The 14,682-nt window shown below is 48.5% G+C and overlaps 1 protein-coding gene across 1 annotated transcript in view; it reads right to left on the bottom strand.

Annotated features, from left to right (window-relative positions):
- Positions 1 to 14,682, bottom strand: part of LOC144178451 (cGMP-dependent protein kinase, isozyme 1-like) — a 513,788-nt gene that overhangs the window by 192,989 nt on the left and 306,117 nt on the right. The window contains exon 8 of the mRNA XM_077706319.1: positions 3,290 to 3,358. Within this exon, the coding sequence (XP_077562445.1) occupies positions 3,290 to 3,358 (69 nt within the window). The remainder of the gene's footprint in view (positions 1 to 3,289; positions 3,359 to 14,682) is intronic.

A 14,682-nucleotide genomic window follows, 5' to 3' on the forward strand; every position in this document is an offset into this window, starting at 1 on the left:
TCTCTATGGCAAAACCTCGGCATTTCGTTGTCTCAACAATGCCGCTCCAGTTTTCCACCGGCATACATAAGAGGGCTCAAATTCCGCGCAGGCAACTGCCACTCACAGACTTGTGTCAAACAATTAGCCGCCACGGCTTACGGGACAAAATCCTGTACGTTACCCGTGGGAGGGGGGGGGGGGGGCAGGTGTTGAATGGAGATGTGCCGCGCAACGCAACCTTCGTATCGCAGCACGATTAACAGGAAAACGATAAGCATAAAAATGTCGCTTTTGTTGCTGGGGAGCGGTTCACTTTGTGTGTGTGTATGTGGATGGCCGTCGAGCTTTCAGCGGCGATGAACTTCTGTTGCGCCGCTGTGATGGTCTTGCTACTAGGCAAGCCGTTACATGTTAACGGGTCCCCTTTGGGTTTGAAAGCGACAGATCAGTACGAGAAATGGCATCAGGCAACAGTTTAATAGGGATAGAATGCCCTTCTCACCCCCGCGCTGCTGCTTCCGTCGGTGCCGCACAACAGTTGATTGTAGGATTTAACGCGCCGACACAATGCAGGTGATGAGGCGCGCCGTAGTGTGAATAATTTTGGCCTTCAGGGGATCTTTAACGTGCGCCGAAATCTCGCGCACACGGGCGTTTTTGCTTTTCGCCTCCGTCAGCAAAGCGACTGCCGTTGCCGGGAATCGATCTCTCGTCCTCGTGCTCAGCAACACGGCGCCTTAGCCACTGAGCCACCGCGGCGGGTCGCAGAACAGTTACAGCAGTGAGTAGTTTGTTGTGGATCGACCGGGTCGTCGTTGGTTCGTCACTGCCATCACTGCCATTGGAAACAAGCTGAAGCAGCTCGTCTGGATTCGGGCTCTACGACGGAAGGGAGTCTTGATCGACCTCTCGCTTTCGAATTTTCAACAGGTCTGCCCGTCCACTATTTTCCCCGCGCTCTTTTCGGTGTTCCTCTTCTCCTTCCGCCGTGCCCAAGCGGGACCAGATCGGCGGGCCGCCCTTTGTTCCGCGCCCTCTGCCGGGCCAAGGAGAAAAGCGCCCACGGCGACGAACAGCTTACCGTCCCCGAGTCGCGGCGGAGGCCTGTTTCCAAGACGGGATGGAAAGGGCCGCACGCAGGATGCGCTTTCAGGTGGACGCAGCTTTCGTCTTCCCGAAAGGAATCCGGCGTTGTTCTTGCTTCATCTGGCGTCCACGCCTGAGCTCTTCACAACGCCTAGGCCTGCTGATTCCCCAGCTCGAAGGGAGCCGCTACGGACGTTCTCACTGCTTCTCATGTGTCGCGCTGGACACACTATTCCACTCCCTCTGTGAGTGTCCGCGCGACCCCTTCCCCCCTTCCCCCTCCCCCTCTCACTGGGAGGAGGCTCTGGGGAGTTCTGACCTCGCAACGCAAGAAGCCGTCACGGACAGAGCCCTGGACGTCGCGGGGGCGCTTTGGCCTCCGCCACCCCCCTACCCTGAACCCTATGCAATATAAAGTGCCTCTACTACTACTACTACTGTCCGGCAGCCTCTGCGTCCACACGGAGTGGGGCCTCGAGATGACGTTACGAATGTAGTCGCGCGGACGTGTAGCTTCCGTCATGCTTGTTTCTCATACAGCCTGCAGAGGCTACACCACAGAGGCGCCGGTTGAAGCCCAAAGACCTCTCAAGTGGCCTACACAACCTTTGAACATTTAAACAACCGTACGTTTACCATTGCCGCAGCTGTAAGTGCACCTGCGGCAATGGTAATGGCATACAATGTATGCCAATACCATTGTACCCTTACCATTGTATGCCATACAATTGTAATGGCATACAGAAATGCACAGATTTTGCGCAGATCAAGAAGCGAACGACAACCAGAAATCTTCGAGGCGTTTCGCATTGCGAAGAAGGCGACGCATGTGTCAGCACCCTTACCGTGGCTTTGTCAAAAGAGAAGTATGGTTCCTGGATCGCAGTTTAAAGTGCACACGGGCAAAATGAATGGTGATTCTGTTTTCCTCTGTTGTTTCGGGGTTTTCTTGTCCTTCTTTGGGCGCCTGTGCCGACGTGGTAGCGTATGTGCGTGTCTAGTGAACTTCCGCAATAAACTTCATTATCAAGCTATATACACTCAAATTTCTGCAGATACTGTGTACGCACACATCTGAGTTCACAAGTCAGTGCTTAAGTTGTGAATAATTACATTTAACGTCCCTCACGGTCAAGCAGTTTACAATGTTCTTCAGAAATTATTTCATTATTCGCATGCCCGACCTTTTCTTATACCGATACGGGCACGCACCGAAACGTCCGCGCACTTGGAGGTTCGTGTACCGAAAAGACTACTGAAACCTGCGCCGAATACCGGAGCCGAGATCGGGACCCTTTTTATGTGGCTTATTGGCCCCGTCAAGCTGTGCACCCGCGACTTTTGATCCGAGGCGTCTTCTCGGAAACCTCACCCGCCTTAGCGGTGGCTACTGCGTTGCGCTGCTGAGCACGAGGTCCTGGGTTCGATGCCCGGCCGCTTTTCTCATGGAGGCGAAAAAGTGTACGAGATTTAGGCGCATGGCAAAGATCCCTGCAGGTGGTCAAAATTAATCCGGAGCCCTCCAATACGGCGCACCTCATCGCCGGCGTTGCGTCGCCGCGTTAAACCCTACAATCAATCAGAATCAAATCAAATCAAATTCTCAGAAACCTCGGGAAAACAAGGAGGAGAAGGAGGAATAACTTAATTCAATTGAAATGGACTCGAAGGTTGCCAACCATAACGTGGGGGGCCCCCCGCTCCTCCCGACCTGTCACGAGTCAGCTTCGGTGTGAAGATTTGGTTGAAGCTTGCAACCTTCAACATTCGATGCGGGCCGCAAGCACACTCAGGACTTTTTTCATTTGGTCGAGCGGGGCCCCTTACAGCTGGGGGCCCGGGCTACAGGCCCCTAGCCGCCCCCCCCCCCCCTCCTTAAACCGGCCCTGGATGCAGAGTCGGAAGGCGACAGCCGGAACGAAGCGCGTTCTTCTGTGTCAGCCTTCTGGTGGCACCGATCCGAGCAATCTCTGGAACAACAAAAACTGTGCCGTTGCGCTTCATCGACCATAAGACTACCATTGTATGAATGTCCCCATTACTTCATCTGCCCTCTTGCACGTTCGTCATGCTCTCAGAAATCACCACTCTTGTGTTTCTCGTGTTCTCCTCCCGGTGTCTTCAGCTTCGTTTGTGAAGCGTTAACGATAAACGAAAGCTTGAACTTTTCGTTGCTGTATTCGCGCTGCACAAGAGATTGGAAAGAAAGGGCGCTACTCACTCGCGGTCCAAGGCCAGGCATTCCACACCCGGCTCCAAAGACACCACGTTCGCCGTTCGCTTGTCCTCCCTGCAAGATGCCGACAATTCGTATTTTTCTTAACCTAAATAACATCAAACGCGCATTTCGGAGTATTTACCATGACTTCATTTTGATTTCAGCGAGTCCGTTACTTGTCGCGAACAATAGACAGTATCATCTCCTTATATAGGTGACTCCAGTAACAAAGCCTTACGGTAGGGAACTTGACAACGCACCCTTTACGACTACCTGTCTAGGAAAACATCATTACAGTGGCCCGTTATCCCATGGGCTCCACCAACTGGCTGGATTTCTGTAAATATTATGCCGCAACTGGGTACAATCATAAGCCATTCAATTTTACTGAACGGACTAAAGCCTGACGTTTGGCTAGTTGGGTACACTTTATTGACACTAACGACGGCGCGAAGACGGGAACGGAAGAAGCGACAAAGAAGGGCGCTGACAAACAACTGGAGAACGATTTAATACCAGGGAATTAATACACGGAAAACGACGGCTCTTTTTTGAGGAATTCGGCCCCTGATCTCGTTTGCTGCCGCTTAGCTAAAAATCGCACTCTATGGAAGCAATGCTTTGATAGCCCCGTCACGGTCTCTCCCAGTTTTGGTCGTTTCTGCCGCTCCATATTTGGTTTGCGTATATCACCCTGCCTTAGTGTCAGACAGATTACACTCGGTTGCAACGATCTATGCATGCTTTTGCTATGAATCGGCAGTGATTCAGCCGTTCATGTTGCACAAATGTCGTTTTCACGACATGTCAGCGGCGCGGCTTTCTCCGACAGGAGGGGCTGGTATCTGTCGCGCCGTTGTGACAATTCCAAACCAGCAGTCCAAGGACCCTCCAGTGCATGCGGGCCTGCTCGATGCACTGTGCGCAGTATCTGGTTCTCCATCAGTGTAAAAGGAAGAAATGACTTTAGGAACTCGTGTAGTTCAAGTCATCCCAACAGTGTCACGTTCTATAGTACACTACTAAAGCAGGGATTGAGTACAGCCTTTGTCAAAATTTTGTAGGTCAATTCTAAGCGTTCTGGACTACAAACAATGATGAGAGTAAAATTGCAGCTTGCTGGGCCAGTTGGTACTTATCGACGGATGAAAAAAAACAGCGAAAAAGGACGCAAAGCACGAGGAGAGACAAGACAACACAACGCTTGACAAGCAACTGAAATTTATTAGCAGAAAACTCACACACCCTGTGAACAACCAAACCAGGCATGCGCCGACACGTACGCGTGAAAAAATGAAAATGCTGTTGTTCACTTAAAAACCTCTGCATTCGTATCAACACCGCTCAAGTTTGAAGGAAGCCGATTTCTTTATCGCTGCGCGTAAAAGGCGGTGTGCTAATGCATCTTCTTGAACTGCACTGTTTTAAAACAGGACAAGGAAAGAGCACACAGGACGAGACGAAGCGCGAACTAACAACTGAGTTATTTTTCACAACACACACAGTTATACATGAAACGACGCTGGTCCGAATCAGCGATATAAATTGATAACAAGATGATATCTACCCGTCAAAAACACCCTCTCGTCTCAGCGCCTCTGCGCAGGTGTAAGGAATTCCACTTTGCTATCTGTGAGAGAGACTGATGGCATGCTTATGCAATCTGCTGTTTTATTGATAGCGAAGGCTTCAAGAATCTCTCTTTCAATCTTCTCTCTGCCTCGGCCGATGACACTTGTCTTGGTGAAGTCTGGAATGATGGGACATTGGCGGAAATGATGGCAGTGATCGGCGAGACTCCCCGGGTTGGTAATCTGCTGGCAGTTATTCCTATCCTCTCTGAGACTCGTGTTGACGCAGCGGCCCGACTGTCCAACGTAGCACTTTCCGCATGGCAATGGTAGACGATAAAGGACATCTTTTTTGCATTCAACAAACTTGTACTCGTGGTTGATGGGGCAGGCGTCTCGAGGTTTCTGCGCATTGTTGACCTTCTTGTTGTCTCTATTAGGCAGTCGTTCAAAGATCTTCCAGTTTGGCCGATGTAGGACTTTCCACAGGTGAAGGGGATTTTGTAAACCACCCCTACAGCGCAATCAACGAACGGCTTCTCCTGTCGTTTTTTGCAGGCCCTCCTTTTGCTAGTAGTACCAATGCGAGAGAAAAGTTGGCCGAGCTTACTCGGAGCAGAATAAACGACAGGGACACCGTATCTCGTCGGAACCTTTTTTAGGTTATGCGTCACCTTGTCTAGGTACGGAACCACTTAAGGTCGCTTGTCATTTCTTAGCTGGGCATTCATCTTTGGCTTACTACCCTTCACTTTTTGAAGGAGGGTTTCCGCCACTGCATTCACGACAGACAGAGGGAAGCGAGCTGACAAAAGTAGCTTCACCTGATGATCAAAACTTGACATGTGCACCCAATGCAAAACGTGTGCGCACGATTTTCTCAAGGCAGATTCTAGGCAGAGACTGGCCATGGCCGGCTTAACTAACTTAGAGTGTGCCGAGTCCTACGGTAGCAGTTCTTTTGGAGACCGAGGTGAAAAGGACCAACACACATGCCCCTGCAACACCTGAATATTGAGGTCTAAGAACTGGATTTCATGATCATGCGCCAACTCATGAGTAAAAGTCAGGCCTTTTTCAAAGCGCTTAAAATGGTGTAAAACACATTTCACCACGCAAGGTTGCGTCACAGAACTCTGTTTGCTGAAAACAATTAAAAAATTATCTATATATATAAAAATCTTCTACACTAAAAGAGGACTAAAAACACGCACCAATGCCTGGTCTATCTGTGCTAAGAATATATTACACAGGATAGGGGCGAGGCACGAACCAATACAAATACCCTTTTTCTGCACATACATGCTCTTGTCAACTGATATTTTTTTGCAAAAACTCATATTTTTACAAAGAAATAATAAGGGTACGGGGAGAAAAGGTACAAATAAGTACCTGACTGGGTCCCTGCTCTCTTTGAGACAACAGCAGCAGCACAGTTACAAGACGAGAAAAGAAAAATTCAGTAGAACTAGTAATCGAGCAAACAAAAAAACAACAAATTTTCAAGCACTCTCAGCACTTCGCGTAACAGTGTGAGCATAACACAAGATATCATCACACAAGAACATATATGTAAACTTACAAAGAACCGAAATTCTGAGGAATTATTTATACAAAAAGAAAGTTCATATACAACACAGGCTGCCGTTAGCTAGATTTACTTATAAACTAAGTCAAAATAGAGATTTTGCAAAACAGTATTCTCGTAATATTCGTTTAAAGGAATTTGGAGGACATGTTTCGATAATCTCACCGATATCTGCATTGTCATTTAGGAAGTTAGGAATGAGATAGCGCATGGTCTTCAAGACAGTTTGTTCCAATACGGGGTAACCTGTAGTTTTTTTTTTCTGAATTGAAAACTATCATTCATTGAGAGATATGTTTGCTGAAATTCATGCCGATTTGTGCGCATTTCTTTGTAGACATATAGGGCTAAGTTGTACATATGTAGCTGTTGTATATTCAGTATTTCATGTGATCCTCTGAACTGTCTGGTACTGTATAGGGAATCTAGATTTTCCAGAGCCCGAATAGCTTTTTTTCTGCGTTATAGTTAGCTTTAAAATATTAGAACGATTTGTTAAGCCCAAGACTAAAAGGCAGTAATTTAATTGCGATTGGAACATTGCGTAATACAAAGTTCGTGTGAAACACTTGGGAATTTTATCACGAAGTTTCAATAGTACGCCAGTAACCTTAGATAACTTCAGTAATAGTTGATTGGTATGCTCGTTCCACGTAAAAAAATCATCAAAATATACGCCTAGAAATTTGACAGTGTTGACAGATGTAATACCTTCATTTGAAAAATAGAGTTCAAACGTCTTATCTAAAGGAGCGTTTCTAGCTCTGAAAATTGCGTACTTGGTTTCTTTTGTGTTTAGCTCCAGCTCATTTGTCAATAGCCAAGCGGAGAGTTCCTTAAGCCAATCGTTCGCTACTACTTAAAATCTCCCATGTTATCCCCAGTAAAAACACGTTAGTGTCATCTGCATATAGTGCAATATCTTGTGTTTGCGATATATTGCATATGTCATTAATATATTAGAAAAAAAGCAGAGGTCCTAAAATGGAACTTTGTGGGACACCTTTCGTAATATTTTGATATTGTGGTGCATATCCACCGAGCAGTACATGCTGTTTACGATTATTGAGATAACTTTCAATAAGCCTCTGCGCATTTCCCCTTATTCCATACCTGTCTAGCTCTTTCAATAATATACGGTGATTTATTGAATGAAATGTCTTTTTTATCTGAAGGAATATTACAATTGTGTAAAGCTTTTTCTCTTCGTTGTTTTCAATAAGCTTTTCCTTGGTTGTAAGTAGGGCCAGTTCCGTAGACTTTCCCTTTACAAGGCCGAATTGTTTTGGTGTAATTATTTTGAAGCGGTAAGCTCATATGAATGTCCTGTTAAGATACGCCTCTAACAAGGTTTTTTTTTTAAGTTTTCAACCGTCGTAATTCCCGTTCGTAATTCCCTTTCAAAATAGTATCGGCATGGCGATTGACCAGTTTTTAACCTTGTTAGAGGCGCATCTTAAGAGCACATTCATATCAGTTGACAAGAGCATGTATGTGCAGAAAAAGGGTATTTGTATTGGTTCGTGCCTCGCCCCTATCCTGTGTAATATATTCTTAGCACAGATAGACCAGGCATTGGTGCGTGTTTTTAGTCCTCTTTTAGTGTAGAAGATTTTTATATATATAGATAATTTTTTAATTGTTTTCAGCAAACAGAGTTCTGTGACGCAACCTTGCGTGGTGAAATGTGTTTTACACCATTTTAAGCGCTTTGAAAAAGGCCTGACTTTTACTCATGAGTTGGCGCATGATCATGAAATCCAGTTCTTAGACCTGAATATTCAGGTGTTGCAGGGGCATGTGTGTTGGTCCTTTTCACCTCGGTCTCCAAAAGAACTGCTACCGTAGGACTCGGCACACTCTAAGTTAGTTAAGCCGGCCATGGCCAGTCTCTGCCTAGAATCTGCCTTGAGAAAATCGTGCGCACACATGATGCATTCAAGTTTTGAACATCAGGTGAAGCGACTTTTGTCAGCTGGCTTCCCTGTGTCGGTCGTGAATGCAGTGGCGGAAACCCTCCTTCAAAAAGTGAAGGGCAGTGGGCCAAGGACGAATGCGCCGCTAAGAAATCACAAGTGACCTGGAGTGGTTCCGTACCTACACAAGGTGTCGCATAACCTAAAAAAGTGATGATTATTCCCTTTTTTCGCATAAGACGAGATACAGTGTCCCTGTCGTTTTTTCTGCCCCGAGTAAGCTTCGCCAACTTTGCTCTCGGATTGCTACTAGTAGCAAAAAGAGGGCCTCGAAAAACGACATGAGAAGCCGTTCTTTGATTGCGGTGTAGGGGTGGTTTACGCAATCCCCCTCACCTGTGGAAAGTCCTACATCGGCCAAACTGGGAGATCTTTGAACGACCGCCTAAGGGAGCATGCGGAAAATTTGAAGTCTAATAATGGCGAACATTTGACAGCGCATTGTGATTAGCGCACACAATGTGAGCCACGATTTTCTGAGACAAAGATACTGGGAAAGAGCATATATCACAAGGTCCGAGAATTGCTCGAGGCGCATCGTATCAGATTGAAGGGAAGTGATTACGTTAGCGACACTTCGGTGGTATTGTTCAAAGCTGAGGAGCGGTTTTTAGATAAATTCTTGCGGTGACGCTGTGGGCATCTCTATTGCGCATGTCGGGGTGTGTGCATAAATGTACGTTGCGGTCGTTGCTATTACACTGTTGGAAGTTTAGCGCCTGCGCGTGTCTTCTTTCTTGTGTCTTGGGCATTTGCGGGACACAGTATGTTTGTAGACCTCCACTAACACACCCAGGAACACGTTCTCTTGAATATCCTCGAGTACAGACTTCAACCTTGCAAGGTGTTCATCGCAAGTCCGGGGGAATACCACAACGTCGTTAAGCTACATGAGGCAGATGTGCGAGTTGAGGCGAGCTAGCACAGTTTCCATGACTCTTTGAACGGGTGCCGTGCACAGCCCAAATGGCATCACCTTGAACTCGTATAGACCGTCTGGGTTTATAAATGCAGTCTTTTCTCGGTCTCTCTCGTCCACTTCAATTTGCCAGTAGCCGATCTTCAGACCAATCGATGAGAAGTACTTCGCGTGGCAGAGGTGGTCGAGGGCATCGTCGATTCGTAGCAGGGGGTACACGACTTTTTTGGTGATTTTGTTCAGTCTCCGGTAGTCAAAGCAGAACGTTAAAGTGCCGTCTTTTTTCTTGACGAGTACGACCAGTGCAGCCCACGGACGTTTCGATGGCTGTATTATGTCGTCGCTGAGCATGTCGTTTACTTGAGTCCAGATGGCTTCGCGCTCGTGTGAAGAGACGCGTTGCGGTGACGGTCGGGTAGGTCGGGATCCGTCGTCGCTTATTATTCGGTGCTTCGTCAGAGGTGTCTGACGTAACTTTGAGTTCGGCGAAAAACACTCGCTGTAGCGATGAAGCAAAGCCAATACCTTTTTCCTTTATTCTTGCGGTATCGCCGGATTCACGTCGAAAGGGTGTGGAAACTTGAAGGTTTCTTCGGGTGCGCGTTCAATGTCGGCGACTGCGATCACGTGACTTGCTTGTTGCGTTTCTTCGAGGAACGCAATTGCAGCTCCCTTGTTTAAATGCTGGTACTCCTCGGTGACATTGGTGACCAAAACTTGACATTGGCGTTGCTTAAAGCGCACAATGTCTCTTGCGACGGAGACACCGCGGCCGAAGAGCAACCTTTGGTCACTCTCCACGATAGCGTCGACGTCAGGAACAGCATCTTCACAGTACACGGTGATCGTCAAGCTTGCGCGGGTTGGCAGGGTGACATGATCATTGGCGATCCTTACAGCACCACGGTGTTCGGGGTTCGGTTGCGACGTCATGTAGTGATGGGATGAAAATTTACGGACTTGGCCTGTAGATAAATTATTGCACCGTTGTCTGTCAAAATGTTCATTCGGAGAATTAATTCGCCGGGGCAGTTAGGCAAGATAACGAACGCGGCAGGGTACGTGGTTCCGTCTATGGTGACGCGCAATGTGCACGTTCCACTTGGCGTCACGAGGTGGCCGCCTGCTGTGCGTATGTGCGGACCGTCCCATCTGGTCATACCTTTCTTTAGCTTAGACGCAAATGGTCCGCTCATTATTGAGTAGTCGGCTCCCGTGTCTACGAGGGCGAGTAGATCAAAGCCGTCGATGGACACCTTAACGTCGGATGCCGCCTTCCTCGAGTACCGGGTGCGTCAGGGCGTCGTCTCTCGGCTTGTGCGTGTTGACGGCCGTGCACTGCGTCGTCGTCGTCTTCTCAGCGGCAGTCTCGGCCATGTCGGGTACGCCTCGCGCGGTGTAGCTGTCGTAGTGTTCGGGAATCTCATCAGGGTTAGGTCGGTTCGTCGGGATGTGGGCATCTCGTGAATCACTGTCTTCTGTGCGTCCTTGCGTCCTTGGAGGGTTTCCGGTTTTTTGCCGTAGAGCAACTTCACCTCCAGAAGTTGCTGCTTTTATTTTCTCCCGCGTGGGCTGGGGGACATTCCCCGTGCGAAGTCAGCATTGCTACGGCGGTTCGGCGATTGGTAGGGGTAGGGCGATGGCGTAGGGTTAAAACGGGCTGGGCCACGGCTTGTTTCAGAAAGATACTCGTCGATCTCACGTGGTCGTTGTCCAGGGAGAGGGCGAGGCGCGTCGACGGAGCAACCACGCAGTCCGAGTCTCTTGTATAGGCAGCGACGGTAGATGTGGTCGGCCTCTCCGCAGTGGTAACAAAGCGGGCGATTATCGGGAGTTTGCCACACCTCGGTCTTGGCGCCTGGTTTCGGGTTACAGGGGGTCGGGCGGGCGACATTGGGCGGCGGTACAGCGGGGCCTCTGGACGATGGGTTAGAACAGGGCGGGGTTGACGAACAGCCGCGGAGTAGGTCTTAGCCTCTGGCTCGCGGGGTGCTTCGGACGGATTAGAAGTTCCCAAAGCCTGCTGTACTTCTTCCCGGATCACGTCCGTCAGGGAAGCAACTTGAGGTTGTGGCGTCGTCGACGGGAAAAGTTTCCGCAGCTCCTCCCTCACCACTGCACCGATCGTCTCGCGCAGTAAGTTGCAATTAATAGCGCTGGCACCCATCGTATCCGAAACCAGCGCATTGATTGGGCGGTCGTACTGCCTCGTTCGTATTTCAAGCGTCTTCTCCAACGCGGCCGCCTCAGACGCAAATTCGGACACAGTCTTCGGGGGGTTGCGGACAAGGCATGCGAAGAGCTCTTGCTTAACCCGTCGCGACAGCAACCTTAGTTTCTTTTCTTCAGTCATTTCTGGGCTCCGCACGGCGAAAAATTCACTTCACCTCCTCAACGAACACGAGCACGCTTTCATTGGGATGCTGCGTGCGTGTCTGCAGCAGCTGCTCAGCCGGTTCCTTGCGTACCAGGGTCGTGAACGTTTTCAACAGCTCGGTCTTGAATAACATCCAGGTTGTCAGCGTACGTTCGTGGTTTTCGAACCAAATCCGTGCAGAGTCTTCAACGTAGGAAAACACTCTCCTGTGTGTTTCGTCGTCATCCCATCGGTTAAACGCTCGGACCCTCTCAAGATGCTCCAGCCATTCCTTAGGATCTTCCGTAGGTGACCACCCGCCGCGGTGGCTCAGTGGCTAAGGCGTTGCGCTGCTGAGCACGAGGCCGCGGTTTCGACTCCCGGCCGCGGCGGCCGCTTTTCTGATGGAGGCGAAAAGCAAAAACGCCCGTGTGTACAAGATTTCGGCGCACGATAAAGATCCCCAGGTGGTCAAAATTAATCCGGAGCCCGCCACTACGGCGCGCCTCATCGCGCCTCATCGCCTGCGTTGCGTCGGCGCGTTAAACCCTACAATCAATCAATCAATCAATCCGTAGGTGACCCATGGAATGATGGTGGTTCCCGAGGTTGCTGCAGAACTATGGGAGTGCCCAATGGGTTGGTCATCGTGGATGCTTTGTTCATGGCGCCGTTCGTGACGTCTTCCGCCTTCAATTTAGCTGCCAGTAGTCCAAACTCGGCCGGGAGGCCTTGCAGTCGGCGGCTGGCTCTAGTTGCACTGGCTTCGTGGCTTCCAGAGGTTGTTGGTAGCATAAAGGGTGCGTACCCGGCTCCTCCACCAGATCTCACATAGGCAAAGACGACGCAGATGTCTTGAAGAAAAAAACAGGTTTATTGGACCGAACTTGTACTCCCCTGACAACTCAAAGAATACACAGGTGGCGAAACAGCAGTCAACAAAGTCACGTGCGTAGACTGGTGTCGGCGATTAGAATGCCGCGGCATCTGCTCAGCGGGAAATTATCACACGGCGCGAGGGTTTCTGGAATAGTCGAATTGTATCCAGAACACTGTAGATCAACAAAGATTATTCTAGGCTGTTCACATCCGTTCGGGAACGCTCTCCCTACTAGAAGAGATAACACATGCGGCACAGAAAGAAAGAACGGAACACGCGCCTCCCTTGGCACAGAGACAACAGCGATAACACAACCCGGCGCAGCCAGGCGGCAAAAGCTAAACACAAATAAACAAACCCAATGCATCGTTCGCGGCAATATAACACTAACTTTTTAAGACTACGGCCACGTTTGCTGCATATACTCTCCTAGAACTAAGAAGGCGTTGCTCCCGTTCGAGTAAAGCTACTCAAAATTAGTAAAAGAAGGCGTAGCCACACTTTGTTTCCGCAGTGCGTTAGGGAAAAGTTGCGTCCACGCAATGTAGGAAAGCCTTCCGCCTCCAGTGCTCACGGCTGTGGCTGAGTCCCTCCGCGTAAAGCTTAAAAGGAAAATTCCAAAGTCACAGGGGCCCGATGAAAAGAAGAAAAAAGGAAAGGTTGAGGTAATGCCGTATATACATAAGGTGTCGAACAACTTAAAGAAAATTGCTTCGCGGCACAGTTTTCAAGTGGTGTTTTCCTCACCGTGGAAACTCTAGAGACTGTGCGCACGCATTGAAAATGTGGCAAAACAAAAACGCGGCTGTAAGGCAAACCATGTCAAGAAATTCGTTAAATGTTTGCACAGTGTCATCTATAAAATTTCGCTGAGGTGTGGGAAGGCTTACATCGGCCAAACCGGCCGGTGTATCAGTGAGCGGCCGAAGGAGCATTGCGCATTAATTATTTCTCAAGGAGCTGGACACCTTTCCTATCACTGTCGACAGTGCAAGTGCGAACCATTATTTGACAGTCTAACGATTCTTGGAAAAGGCAGGACTAAGAATGAGAGGGAAATACTGGAGGCGTTCTTCATGAGACAACAGCAGGAAGGGAATAGCATTAGCACACCATCTATTACCCCCAGCGATAAAGAATTCGGCTTCCTTCAAACTTGAGCGGTGTTGATAAGAATACAGAGGTTGTTAACGGAACAACAGCATTTTGTTTCGTTTCACACGTACGTGTTGGCGCATGCCTGGTTTGGTTGTTCACAGGGTGTGTCGGTTTTCTTCAATTAAATTTCAGTTGCTAGTCCAGCGTAGTGTTGTCTGGTCTCTCCTGGTGTTTTGTGTCCTTTTTCGCTTGTTTTTTCATCCGTCAAGGAGAGTAAGCTTAACCATTAAATGTGACAAAATTATTTTTTGACAGTAAGAAAAAAAGGTGTTTTCTACAGCATAAGACGTGGCAGCCTTGCTCGGGACGTTGGATTTGGTGCGGCCCTTCTACTTTCTGCATGGCCTAGAAGCTTTTGACAATGGCTGTACAATTCAGATTGAGTCATGTTACTTAGCGAAAGTGTAATCTGTACCCACGACCACTTCCCCTGGGTACAAACTGGTTCTTGCTGCCATTATTGTATTTAACCTACGCTGTGCTTAGTAAAAAGACCCCTCCCGTGCACGCATATCCGGAAGGAGTGGTTGAGCTGTAGTGCGTCTTCTTCAGCAAGGGTAGGACTTCGTACTTGCTCCTCATTCAAACCTAAATATTGTAGGCCTTTGTTTTGTCATTGTTCCTCATTAACACATAAAAATACAAAGAGGCCTGAAGTAGGCGGATGTTTTTCCTGAAGATGGTTGTTTCTGCTGAATCAATTTCCTGAATGAAAAGCAGACTAAGAACACATTAAATGAAGAGTAGGAGGTACCGGCACATTACATGCAAAAAGGTGGACACACCCTGCAAACCAGCAATCAAAATACTACGGACCACACCACAAGCTCAGTAGTTAACGTACGGTCACAATTGCACATAGCACGTTTTCTTTCAAGCTTCAACTGCACGATGCTTAAAGCTGAAAACAATATTTTCTTTGCGAGGGAGTAATCATTTCGATGTGCG

Source organism: Haemaphysalis longicornis, unplaced genomic scaffold (genome assembly GCF_048455015.1).
Source record: "Haemaphysalis longicornis isolate Haplotype H1 unplaced genomic scaffold, Haemaphysalis longicornis Haplotype H1 scaffold_1, whole genome shotgun sequence".
Taxonomy (NCBI): domain Eukaryota; kingdom Metazoa; phylum Arthropoda; class Arachnida; order Ixodida; family Ixodidae; genus Haemaphysalis; species Haemaphysalis longicornis.